At 37.8% G+C, this 13,551-nt stretch overlaps 2 protein-coding genes across 2 annotated transcripts; both read right to left on the reverse strand.

The window, feature by feature from the left end:
- Positions 1-1,303: 1,303 nt before the first annotated feature.
- Positions 1,304-2,787, reverse strand: LOC115826733 (tumor susceptibility gene 101 protein). Its single transcript, XM_030790617.1, has 5 exons — positions 2,743-2,787; positions 2,341-2,428; positions 2,134-2,199; positions 1,790-1,953; positions 1,304-1,438 (listed from the first exon to the last, which is right to left on the reverse strand). The coding sequence occupies exons 1-5, from the start codon at positions 2,785-2,787 to the stop codon at positions 1,304-1,306; spliced, it is 498 nt and encodes a 165-aa protein (XP_030646477.1).
- Positions 2,788-9,788: 7,001 nt separating this feature from the next.
- On the reverse strand, positions 9,789-13,165 carry hrasa (HRas proto-oncogene, GTPase a). Its single transcript, XM_030790998.1, has 4 exons — positions 13,055-13,165; positions 12,439-12,617; positions 10,983-11,142; positions 9,789-9,908 (listed from the first exon to the last, which is right to left on the reverse strand). Exons 1-4 carry the CDS (start codon positions 13,163-13,165, stop codon positions 9,789-9,791), a joined length of 570 nt encoding a protein of 189 aa, XP_030646858.1.
- Positions 13,166-13,551: the final 386 nt, after the last annotated feature.

Below are 13,551 nucleotides of genomic sequence, written 5' to 3' on the forward strand. Positions count from 1 at the left end.
AACTTGGCGCCTTTACTTGTTCACCAAAGGGTGACCACTATTCCCCACTTCCCATTCACAAAGCATTTATCAACAGCCATTGAGACTGGGAAAAAACTCAAAGACTGCACACAGGGATTCAGATACATATATTTGATATTTATTCTATAATATTCCAGCCTTCATTACTTCAAAATTAAAAATGACATTCCTCTATCACAACACATTTGAGACATCTACTTCACCTTTACTTTCTAATGTCAACGAGTCTAGTCAATTCAACTCATGTATGAAACATAAAGAACACAATCCAATGTGGAAAACATCTTTAGTGTTAGTTCAAAACAAACAAACAAATAAACTTAAATCAAATTTCCATTAAAATATGGAAGTAAAGACACATCTTTTTTTCAATCAATGTGACAACAATACCTTTACAGAATAATCACAAGATTTACACATTTAGGTCTTTTTCAGATTTTAAGAGTTACCTATGATTTTATCATATATGTTATTTCTGACAATCTGTCTTGGAACAAAGACATTTATTTACAATCTCTACACAGTAGCAGATGATAGCAGAATACTAGCAATTAGTTTCTTGCTGCTGATTGAAACTAGAGCCGTCATCTCTCCACAATAAAACATGTGAGTTGTCCAGAGCTGCTGAAATCTGTGTGTTCCACTGAGGCTTTGTTAGGGAGTCTAAATGGGTGGAGATAGAATATTTCATTATATGCTGCTTAATGGAATCAATACACAATACAATCTGATAAGGGTGCTGTTGAAATTCTCCTCATGATTTACAGTACTGGTGCATAATGCTGTTCAGTTGTATGATGAAACCATGCGTATAATGATGATAAGGTCATCAGCGTCCTCGTGTCAAATATATTTAGTCATTTAGAGAACAATTAATGTTTTACTAAGCTTGGACAAGATGTTGTCATTTAGAGAACAATTAATGTTTTACTAAGCTTGGACAAGATGTTGTTGGTTGAAACACTGAAAGTAATTATTTATTCATGTTCATTTCTTTGACTTTATATATATATATATATATATATATATTTATATGTGTGTGTGTGTGTATATATATAAAGTCAAGAAGATTAACATGAATATATAATTTTCCTTTTTCAGGCTTAACCGTGCTAGTGTAGTCAGTTTTCTTTATTGTTTGGGATAAAGTGGTGGATACACCCTTGGTTGTCATGGTTGCTCTAGCAGTCGTGTTATCAGAGGGACTTTGTACCTTGTTTTGAAACACTGTCTAAATTACTCTGGCAGGTGGTGAGAATTTCAGAAAGCAGTTAAGAATGAATCAAAAACAAGATAAAAAAGGGTATTTCAGCATGTACTCACAGTTGTCCTCTGGACGAGTACGTACACACAGAGGAGGTATCTCTCCGAAAACAGCCATCATCACCTGAATCAGACCGTGCAGATCACACTGGGTCTGCAAACCAAAACGGTTAAACCCAAACCCTGTGTTACTCCAGTGCAGTCAAGTATAGAACTGAATCAGTTTGGATTTTACACTGAAGACTTCAAGATACCTTTTCATTTACATACAGCTTAGGAACAAATTTTTAAAGAACACACTTTTGTGTTTGAAATATGAAATAACAACTGAATTATTATTACATGTGTCTGTGACAACACAGTATTAAAATTCCATCCTGAACAAACATTGTGTACCTAAATCTGTTTATATCACGTATTTAAGAATTAACTGTACAAAACTGTGAAGTTTTTTTCCTCTATTTTGTTTTGTTTCATCAGTTACTTTAAGTGCAAACCAACTTACGTGTCTCCACTCATCCAGGTAAGGGAGCAAGATCTTCCCATCATTGTCAACATATTTGCAGGGGACTATTACCATCTCCCTGGTAGGTTTTACAAAGCAAATAGGAGGGGAGCGAGGATAGCTTTCCTCTAACCACAGGCAAACAGGGAAATTGTAGTGTTTTCCTGTAACAAGGACAATAACGAAAGTTGCTTAAATTTGTGCTTTCATAACATGACATGTTATGAAAGGCCACTCTGTGCTGTTCTTGGTCATAAACCAGTTTATTGCACGAGGTTGAATATGATATGTCTTTTTGGTCATTTCCCTTTAAGGGAGGATATGCAGATTTCTTTCTTTATTACCTTTGTATAACACCGCAATAGTCCCTTGTAAACTCATCAGGTTTTTACCAGTCCCGTCATTGTAAACTGTTGGAAGAAAAGGCAGATGAAAAAGCAGAAAAAAAGGTGTTAATCTTTCTAAGATCTGCAAGCACATAGGTATCTGCTGTGTAATATGAGAGGATAGTTACACTGCATCACAGTAATGAAGAACTGCACCATACTCACCAAATCTATCCATCACTGGTTCAAGGTGTTTATTCTGAGACATCACAGCAATGATTTCAGCCAAAGTCTCTTTCTTGTGTAAGTATGTCTACACACACACACACACACATGTTTGTTTGATTGAAACAAAATATAAAATGGAAATGTCCTTCTCACAAGAACAATTAACTGCATTTGGTGATTACTAACAATTGGTTTCTAGTGATTTAAATTTGAGTTATAATTCTCTCCATATGGTTGAACAAATAAAAAATACCCATGCTTGCATATGAAAGTAGAAAACACTCCAGTATTACATTAACACGGAGAACACATAAATGTGTAAATCCCAGTGTTTACTAAACATAGTAAATTTGTTATGATCATTGGATTATTAAGTAGAAATCAAACTGTAAGTCTTACCTTTGGTAACATTTTCTTTAGCTTGGCAACTGTGACAATCGTCATGATTAAACTCTTTGGATTAAAGGATAAGAAAAACAATGCAGTCACACAGAATTTCAGTCTCTACTCGTCCTCAGTGGTTCAGCTCTGCCCTGAGAGCCCTTGTATCACTGGCAATTTGTACCCTCCCTAAGGTTTATGATTTGTTTATTATCTTGACCTTTGGAGACAGCCAATGGCACACTTGTTTTCATGTGTACCTAAATCAAGATAAACCAGAAGTGAAGGAACAGAGTTCACCTATGTTTACGAAAAATATAATGCACCAAAATGGATTCATTAAGATAATTTTGCAGTAAAGTCAACACACAACACTACCCTACAATTAAATACAAATAAGTAAATTTCTTCCCACATTGATCCATACTGATAAATGTGAACAAAAAAACTCTCAGCATATCAGCAAGTAGATCATAAATTTCATCATGATCATGAAATTCCCCCAAAAATGCTCCAAAATGTTTTTGCATGTAGCAAAAGTATGTGAGAATCATATGTTCATATTTATCTTAGCAGTATGTAAACTTGAATGCATTTAAGCGCTCTAAAAACGGATTATTCTTGTATATTTTTGCATATACGCATATACAATTTTCCATCTAAAACTACTTAAACTAATTATTGTGTATAACTAAAAGGAGTATAGTGTGTGTGTGTGTGAATTCATAATTTAATTCTTCTTCATTTAATTCAGTATAATTCAAGATTTAATTCCTTGTTAAATGCAAACCAATGTACCTTACACATCGGTGTAAACAAACTTGACCTGCTTAGGCATTGTTTTCCCTCTAACTTCTTGGACAAGTCTAATTAAGCTTATCACTGGTAAAAGATGAACTACTTCCTGCCTAACCTACATAGAGGCAAAAGACCTTCAGCCTTTTTCATGATCAAAACTTGGCACACGAAAGGGAAGCAAACGCATATTTTGGGTGCTTGGCAAAAAAGTTGCTAGGAACAGCTAAAAAAACCCCAAAAACTCGGCTCTCTCAAATATTTTGTAATTCACGGTAGACTTGGACAGGATATTTTGTTAATGAGATCAGGTTTTGTGTTTAAATTTCATAACCGTTTTACTCCTTGACCATTCGATGTGGGTATGACTATCTCCAGAGATGGGTAGTTAGTAACACGTTACGTTTACTCCGTTACATGTGCTTAAGTAACATTTTCCGATAAACTGTACTTATAGGAGGGCCGTAATTATAATATATTATATATTATAATGTATTATAATCAATATATTGAGGGAGGGCGGCCCCCTCCCCCCCTAGTGATTATAAAAAAATATAAAGAAAGAAAAAATCGCTATGTTACGACAGGCAACCACTCACCGCCGTCCGACAAAGTCATTATCAAATGTAATCATAATCATCATAACTAATAACAAAATGCTATTATTATGACTACCAGTTCTAGTATTACGGTGTACTGGAGTCCTGCGTGTGGTTTGTCCAAGTGGTGTTGCCGTACCCCAGCAGAAGCTGTTGCTCGACTGCTATGAGTAATTACATGGCGTGGAAACAAGCGTTTTTGGTGAAAACGGGCCGATTTGCGAGTGCTAATCTGGAAAATTAATTAGCCACATATTCACCCAGCGACCAGCAATGGTGATCACAGGCGTATTCAATTGACATTAATGTCTCTATTACGTTATATTCGTCAGAAAGCCCACGTGAAGTCTGAGTAAAGTATAAATCATTTATGTTGCGCTGCATGTTTAAATGATGCAGACAGTTGTAGCTTTCATTTATTGCATATTCGTATACTAGACTGTATAGCTGCACTAGCTTATGATAAATATCATTATTAGTTATTGTTTGGTTAAAGTACAAGCAGTATTATAACAGTTAGCTTTCATTCACAGTGAGTGTCATCATGAGCAAGAGGAATGAAGGGTGGCAGTGACATTCGTCAGTTTTTGGGCCTCCTCAGAAAAGAAGAAAAGTACAGTAAGTTGAAAGCAGTGAGAAAAAAGTACTAGTCAGAGGATAGAAGTATACAGTAGTACAAGAGATGAGTCATTGTTTCTTGATATAATTATATTGCCATTCAGATCAGAAACGGTTAGTATATCAGTTCCTGTACATCATGGCAAGAAACACCACTTGTTTGCTGATAATATTTCTTTCATGTTCACTCTGGTGTGATCAGAGTAGAGGGAGAGAGAGAGAGAGCATGAGGATGCCGACAGGGCAGGGAGAGCAGGTTATATGGAGGTAAGTGAAAGAAAGGAACAAATATTGACAGTGAAAGTGATACTGCAATCAAAAACGGACTTTTCCACTTAAAGATCAATGTTACTAGTTTGAATATGACCTTGGAGCACTATTTTAGTCTAAAAGTCTCATTTGTTATGTCACACACAGAATGAGGGAGGGGAGAGGAGGGTGGCATTGGGTGTGGCCATGGCAAGGTGTCATAGCCTAGTCTGAGGTACTGTGCAGTTGTTTTGTTTTGAATTGAATGATTATGGTTATGGTTGTGCTTTATTCATCCCTAATCTCTGCCATTGCATACAGTGGAACAAGAAAAGTAAAAAAGAGGAAAGAGAAAAAGAAAGAAAAGACAGAGCAATGTAATACAATATACTGTTCGATGTTATTGTAAAAAATAGAAAATAAATGAAATATTCATCCCATGTGCTAGTGAATTGTTAAATATATTAAAATAGCAGGAAATGAGTTTTCAAATTTTGAATTTGAAAATGTTGTCTCCATGGCTACGGCCTTGACTACTTTTAATGCACGATACTTTTCAGTACTCGAGTGCATTTACGACTTAAAAAATGTACTTATCACATTAGACTACACACTTCTCGCCACTTTTTTTTAATTTATTAAATTTTTATTCATACTCGCACAGCTTTACGATATCCACTGCTTTGATACACGTTTATGACTATGTTTAGCTCACAGTTTTAAATAAACTACACCCCTACGCTGGTATACAGTACTTAAACACATTATTAACACAGTATCATTATGAGCTAGAGAGAGAGCATGGAGGGAGCTTGCGTTAGCAAACTGAGCTTCATGAAACAGAGAGGTGCGTTAAAGCGCTCGTTTCAACGACGGAGAAGAGATTTCGGACGTTGCACCAAAAACGTTATAACTTTAGATGAGTTTGTAATGAATGTCTATTGCATTGCAGATATTTCAGTAGTGCATCTTTAAATTTTTATTTTGGGCATAACTGTTATTCTGATACATTTGAATGTAATACTCTGTAGACTTAATAAATCTACATATGAAGTTATTCACTACTTGAGTAGTCATTTCATGAAATTCTTTCTTACTGATACTCAAATCGTTATTTTGGTGAGTACTTTTTCTTCTACTTGAGATATTATCATTATTATAAAGTAACAATACTTTTACTTGAGTACAGTTTTTGGTTATTCTAAGCTCCTCTGACTATCTCTGCTTGAACATAATTCCATCTCACGGCGTATGCATATTTAGGTTTAAATGCAACGCAGTGCACTCAGAAACGTACGGTGGTAAATACGTATGTAGTGCATGCTGATGACCACTAGATGGCAGTCCATTTCACTCGTTGTGTTGGTGCGTGTTGGCATTCAGCGGTTCACTTACCAGCGCTTTATGTGTTCTCCCGTAACTGTTAAAACACAATACGGCTCCAGGAAGATTGTTTTTATTGACATACTCTATTTTTTTTTCTTTCATTTGACGAATCTCATGAGACTAACAGGAAATTTTGATGTATTATCAAATCAGTCCGGTGGTAGATCTGTAGCAGACAACATCCACTCTGTTATTGGCCGTTATTGGTTTGATTAACTTTTTGGAGATGGTACTAATTTTTTTTTTCACCCACATAATAATAGAGGCAGCCACAGAGCAATCCATTTACATGTCTTGTCATAATTTCAAAAAGCAAAACTCAAAATTTTAATTTAAGACAAAGTGGAACGGCACTTTTCCAAGCTGTTGCCGTAATCTACAAAAAGAAGTACTAATCTTCGTTTTATGACTTTTTCAAGTTCAGACAAATTAAGCAACTTGGATAAAGTCAATGCCAGTTGCTTGTCATGACGTTGGTATTGTATATGCAAATGAAGTTTATGTAAGTAACTGGTTTCAGTACAACTGGCCTTCAAAATCAGACAGCTACCAGTTCAACAGTTTGAGAAAAGATAGCACCACTGAAGAGTCAAGGAAACCAATTCCCACATGACTTTTCTCTACTTCAATGGAAAGCATGAACGAAAAGTCAAACATCTTTGAGACGAAAGAAGACTGTACCTCTTTGTAAATCACACACTGCAAACAACGTGAATTTAATCAGTCTGACTTGTTGCAACCTGGAAAATGAACTTCTGAGGTTTCACTTTATTTTCATTGGTTAACCTAATAAGACTTACACACTCACATTGCACACAAGTCTCAACCATGTATAGTCCTTACTACTCCATGTTACGAAACTGCTAAAAAATGATCAGAGCAGCCTCATCATTATAGACAAAGATATCAAGACATCATTATTACACACCAAAGAGAAGTACAGAGGAGAAACAAACAAACACACACACACACACACACAGATGCAGTATCCAGTGATGTAAATGTAAATGACAAGATTTGCCTCCTGACTAGAAGACAGGAAGACCTTGAATGCCATGAGATTTTCTTACAAATGCAGAGGATCAGAAAATGCTCAGAATGTGCTAATTCAGTCAGTTCACCTCTTGCGGAAAATAGCATGAGAAAAAATGTGTATGGATGTAATGGACAATTAATGTTATATGTTTTTAAAACCTAAAGAAAGTAGATGGTGCTATCTGAACCATCTTTTAATGGAGAGAAAGAAAAAGACCTCTGGGAACACTGATCACTGTGTGACATGGTCTCAGTGTGAAAAGCAGTTACTTGATATGAATTCTGATACAAGGATCTGAACAACCTGATGTATACACACACACACACACACACACACACACACACACACACACAAAGAGACTTAAATTTGTACTCTCTAACTGTTCTCAAACTCGAAAGAATTCAATGATGAATGGAATGACCCAAAAATATAATTATGAATGTGACAATGGTTCTCCTTTAATATAATGGTGACTACACGGTGTGATGTAGCACTGTTCAGGACAAGAGGTCAGAGTTTGCATGTACTTTCCCTTTTATTTGGGCGAAAAAGCTTACATACTACCTTTTTTTTTTTTTTTTTAGGTTGGAGTTGTTGTTACTTTATTGGGGCATGAATGTCTGCAGTAACCTTTGTTCATCTAGTACAACTCCCAAAGGACTTAGTTTTGATCCAATGTCGAGACTTTAAGCTGGGCCAGCAGTCTGACAGGAAGTTCAGTCAACCAGCTCAATATACTCCTCTCTAGCTGTCTCCTGTTGAACACTGCAAACAATCCGTCGCTTAGAATTTAATGCTCTTGCCTAGTAAAAATCACCATTGTTAACTCCACAAAACCTATTCACAAAAGTTACAGGTTAAAACAGTTTGAATGTTAAAGAAGAAATGTGACTAACTGTAAAAAGACGATTCTTAACATCATTGTCTTAATTCGTTTTCCTTAGTCCACAGTGCTCTTTCTCGTAGGAACTTTCAATGTGTCTTTCCTGGAGAAGCCACCAAAGGGGAGGGGTATCTGGGATGAGGTCGGTATTGTCCAGTCCTTGCAAATGAAGCTGAATAAGCATTTTATGATGCAAAGGTCGCAGGACCGTTTTAAACAGTGTCGAGACTGAAAACAATAACTTAAATGAAATTCATGGAGCTGCCCAGTATTAGCACACTGGAGTTTAAAAAAAGAAAAAAAAGAAAAAGAACAAAAGTCATTAGTGGTATTCATCTGGCAGACACGGACAGCCAGTGGGGATGGTGAGGTCACAACAAGGTCCCCCTCTGTCCTTTAAATCTTTAATTGTTCAATATACAGTCAGCCTGGTGCTTTCCTGGCTTTTCTTGACAGTCTGTTTTTTTTTTGTTTTTTGTTTTTTTTCCCAAATGCGGTATCCTTGTTGCAGTCCTCCATCTGGTCTGCTACGCCAACGCGGACTGGTTAGATCCGCTCCTCCTTGTTCCTGATTGGTCAGCTGTAAAGGGAATGAGTCAGTGCATTGTCAGTACAGAGAGCGTGGGTCATCTGTGATGTCACTCATGTATAACACAACACAGCCAAAGGGACTTGCAGGTCTTACAAACAAGTCTTGAAGAGAGAGTGAACAGCTTTTGTATTCCACGTTAATATTTGTGTAAGCGGTCAGCAGATGTTTTCAGTCTAAAATACATGCGAGTCTGAAAAAGGATCCTTGAAAACTAACAAATGACAGGAAGACCTTAACCATGGGTTTTCTCTGACTCACTTATGTAATACCACTTCGGATGACGTGCCAACAGCATTTTCTGTGTCAATTACAAAACTCTATCTTTCTGATGAGTCATTTATCAAACACAGAACACCACTGCAGAAACCGACAACATCTTCCATTTTCCTCAGATTTTTATCTGTGTTTGTGTCACAGGCGTTGTTCACAATGGAACGACTTCATTTTAACAGCACTATCTGATGACACCGAGAGATACAGAGCAAAAGCATTCGAGGGAGCAAGCAATCTACAGTGCTGGTGTGCCAGTCAAAATGTTTTACTGACCTACAAAGATAACATGTATACTCAAACACACTGGGTATCAGATTGGAAATTTGAAGCACCCACCAAAAATGACCCTGTGCCTAAAGAGCATGAGGCATCAATCTTACGAAGCAGTCGCTGCTAAGATCTTCTGTCGGACATGTTCTAGTATGCATGTCCTCCTATATGGAAATGTCATCGCAAAACAACTACCAAACTCATATTCCTTTGGTCACAGTATTCGCTGTTCACTCTCCAGATAGACCATGCGTCAATAAACACATGCATTGTTTTCCAGGGTAGGTCGTCAGGCTACCTGTGGGTGCATTTCCGTTGTGAGTGTCAAAGACAGGGGTGGACAGTGGGCAGCTCTCACCTTTATCACGACACCACACATCGGCAGCTCATGCAGTCCTGTCCGCTCTCATCTGGTGGATTCAGTTTCCTCAGCTTGTGTTGTCTGATCTCGCGCACCAGCGTGTAGAAAGCATCCTCAACACCCTGCGGAGCAGATTTAGGCAGATGTCACTGACATTCAAACCTGTATCAGTTCTTTGTGATCTATGCTTGTCCTAACCAGGGTCAGTTTCCAAATCAATTAACAGAAACTCCCCCATGTTTGTATGACATACACAATGTGATACGAAGCGATAAAAGTATGACGACTTTTCTTGTAAGTTGTACCTGGGAGTGACTCACCACCTGCAGTGCTATAAAATGATTCTCAGAGAGAGAGAGAGTGTGTGTGTGTGTGTGTGGGTGTGTGAGTGTGTATGTGAGAAGCACTACTGTGCTAAAAGACTATAAATTCTGAAGTGCATTTAATATCGCACATGTCCAAAGTGTTTGCCAGCCAAAGAAAGCTGTATCAGTAAAGGCATGCCAATCAGGAATACACCACACTACAGGCCAGTGTGAGAAAAATCCTGTGACTTCCAGAAGTATTGTTTGTGAATACTTTCTTCTTCAAAACACTTCAAAACATCACACGTTTGTAATATCATTCATATATTATAAACCATGCGACAAAGACAAATGATACTTTAAAAACTGCAGTTGTTATGTTCATATATCATGCCATGCAAGCCAGTACATCACTGTCTAATGCCTATGAACTAACTAACAGAATTTCACATTTAACACAGCATATGACATTATTATGGCATTATATATATATGTATATGTATGTATGTATGTGTGTGTGTGTGTGTGTGTGTGTGTGTATATATATATATATATATATATATACACACACATACATACATACTGCTTTGAAATTTATATCTCTAGTCTGGCTACAGTTTCGTGACATGACTCTTTCTTTCTCATTAAGCGTATGGATGTAGGAATGCGGAATGATAAATATTTATACAATATACAGCTCATTATAAGGGACATATAAAGGATTATGGTGTATACGATGGGATTCTTCTTGCTGCATGTTGCGGGATTTCCCCCATCATCTCACACAGAAGATAAAAGTCACACTGACCTGCTCCCCTCACACATAGAGCACTGTCAACCACTGTTAAGTAGAGCATTAGTCAAACTTTCAGTCGGCGTCCTTCCACCTACTTGTCTTGTCTTGGCTGATGTCTCGATATAGGGGATGCCGTAGCTTCGGGCGAGCTCTTGAGCCTGTCGTGTGTCAACCGTGCGAGCTGGAAGGTCACATTTATTACCCACAAGCACCATGGGCACGTCATCGGAATCTTTCACCCGTTTGATCTGTTCCCTGTGATCAGTGATAAAGATGGAGTGAACACATTTCTGAAATGAGGTACTAATTCACAGATGTCTGACTTGTAGGCTCTGGCCTAACAGCTTAGACAGAGAAAGTTTATTTGATCACTACAAGACTACATTTGGATAGATCTAAATTACTGACTGCGACACGCTCGAGATTTGAGTTTCCGATGGAGTGCTTCCATGTTATATGGAAAAATGATTTGTCTTGATAGTGGGAGCATAATTAGGGAAATTGACCAGATGAACCAATGTATCCATGTGAATCCTTTTTTTAGAGCAGTATGCATGACCAAGGTGTCTGTACAAACTTTCAGTTCACAGACAATGAACTGAATTCAGTACAGTTAGGTAACTTTTTTTTTTAATCACTAGACGGTTTTGAGCAGGTGTTGGTAGTGGACAGGAGTGAGCAGATGTAGATAATGATTTTATTGATATATTTATTACCCATTTTATGGATAGAGAAATTCCCAGCAGGTGATGCACATATTCCTGTCTACAAAGCTGAAAAAGCAGCTATGACATACGAAAATATGCAAAATATGCATATCCAAAATATGCCTAATTATGGGCCCACGACATGTCTTGAATCATGATCGGCCAATTTATGTCAGCTTAGACATAGATTAAAAGACAGGGAAGGGTACATTATGAGTTGTAAATAAAGCATTAGAATTACTTCTAAAGAGATTAAACACATTAGTCCTGTGGGCTCAAACAGATCAAACCCTTCTTTGTGTGTTACCATGCAAAATTAGACCATCCTTGCCACATCTAAGAAAAAAAAAATGTTATAAGATAATTCAGCTATTCACTCCCTGTATCTCTCCTTCCATGTCCTTGAGTGTTTGCTATATCTATCCCCTCACTTTCTCCACCCCCACCCCCAGCCTCCTCTCTAATTGAGTCAGGATCGATTTCATTGGCACCGTACAGTAATCTTCCAGTTGAGAAGCTATGCTTTCTTTAGCCACGATAAAATGCTACAGAATGACGTCAGTCACTCCCAGTGGCTTTGGTCAGACTAACAAACTATTGTTGGCACACTGTCTTATGCTTCATTGCTGTTGATGGCCTTAAGATCTTATCTTCCACCCTTGTTTATCCCCAAAATTTAAAAGAAATCTATTCATTGGGTATTATGGCCCTTATGTCGAAATACAGAGCTGAAAACCCAGTTCAGAAATCCTCCCGTTTCTAGCCTGACAAAACTATCAACACGCTGTATTCTCTGAATTAACATTAAAATCTCATTCACTCAAACATACAAAAGAAAACACACCTGTACTGGTGAATGTCCTCAAATGACTTGGTGTTATTAATGGCAAATACACAGAGGAAGCCTTCCCCTGTCCTCATGTACTGGTCCCTCATGGCACTGTACTCCTCCTGACCTGCAGTGTCCAGGATATCCAGCAGACATGTCTCTCCATCAATCACCACCTGCTTCCTGTACGAATCCTGTAGAGAGGAAGGTACTTGTTGAACCTGGATCAAACCCTGGGATTCTGTAAACAGACTTAGATGTATAAAACATCTCATGAGCTATAACTTCTAATCAAACCCTAATCCACTGCAGAGCTGAGCACATTCAAGTTTGCACAGACTAACGAGTTGACCTAGAAACCGCTGTTCCTCAAAATATGTCGAGTCACTGTCGGAGCTTCGCCACAGCAGAGTGGACAACCTCTATTCACAGTACAGATATACATCTTGATCTACGGAGCATAAGGAACTACAATGTGGTCAAAAATTTAGTGCGCGAATATACAACAATTTCTACATCAGGACTGATATGAACAGTACCGTTAACAAGTTTAACGTAAAATAGTATCCCCAACATGTGAGTGCCAGACACAATGCACTTAAGCTCATGAGACATACATGGGCATACACACCTCTATGGTAGGGTCATATTCATCTACAAAATGGTTCTGGATGAGCTGAATAGTGAGAGCACTCTTGCCCACGCCTCCAGCTCCAACCACCACCAGTTTGTACTCAGTCATCCTCGCCGTTCCTCTTCAGCTACTGAAAATGGAGAGGAAAAAAGAAGCAGAGTGTTGGAAAATATGATGGAAAATGATATCTCATAATCTTTTTCTTTTGACTAAGGTTGACAAATTCTGTTTTTGGATATCTACTCTCCTGTGGGATTTTGTTCGATTTTATGCCCTCAGCTAACATTCCTGGTTAAGGAGCACCTGAATATTAGAACCATGTGTGTCAGGGGGTTACAACAAAATCCTACAGGAGGAGCAGATTCCCAGGAGAACAGTTAGCCACTCCTACTTTAACGGATTTGAACTGTTCTATTACTGTTCAAAATAATCAGCTGATGCTTTTTCACGAAGAGCTGCTGAGGTTACATTTATTATACTCATGTTCGGATTAT

Source organism: Chanos chanos, chromosome 13 (assembly GCF_902362185.1).
Source record: "Chanos chanos chromosome 13, fChaCha1.1, whole genome shotgun sequence".
Classification (NCBI taxonomy): domain Eukaryota; kingdom Metazoa; phylum Chordata; class Actinopteri; order Gonorynchiformes; family Chanidae; genus Chanos; species Chanos chanos.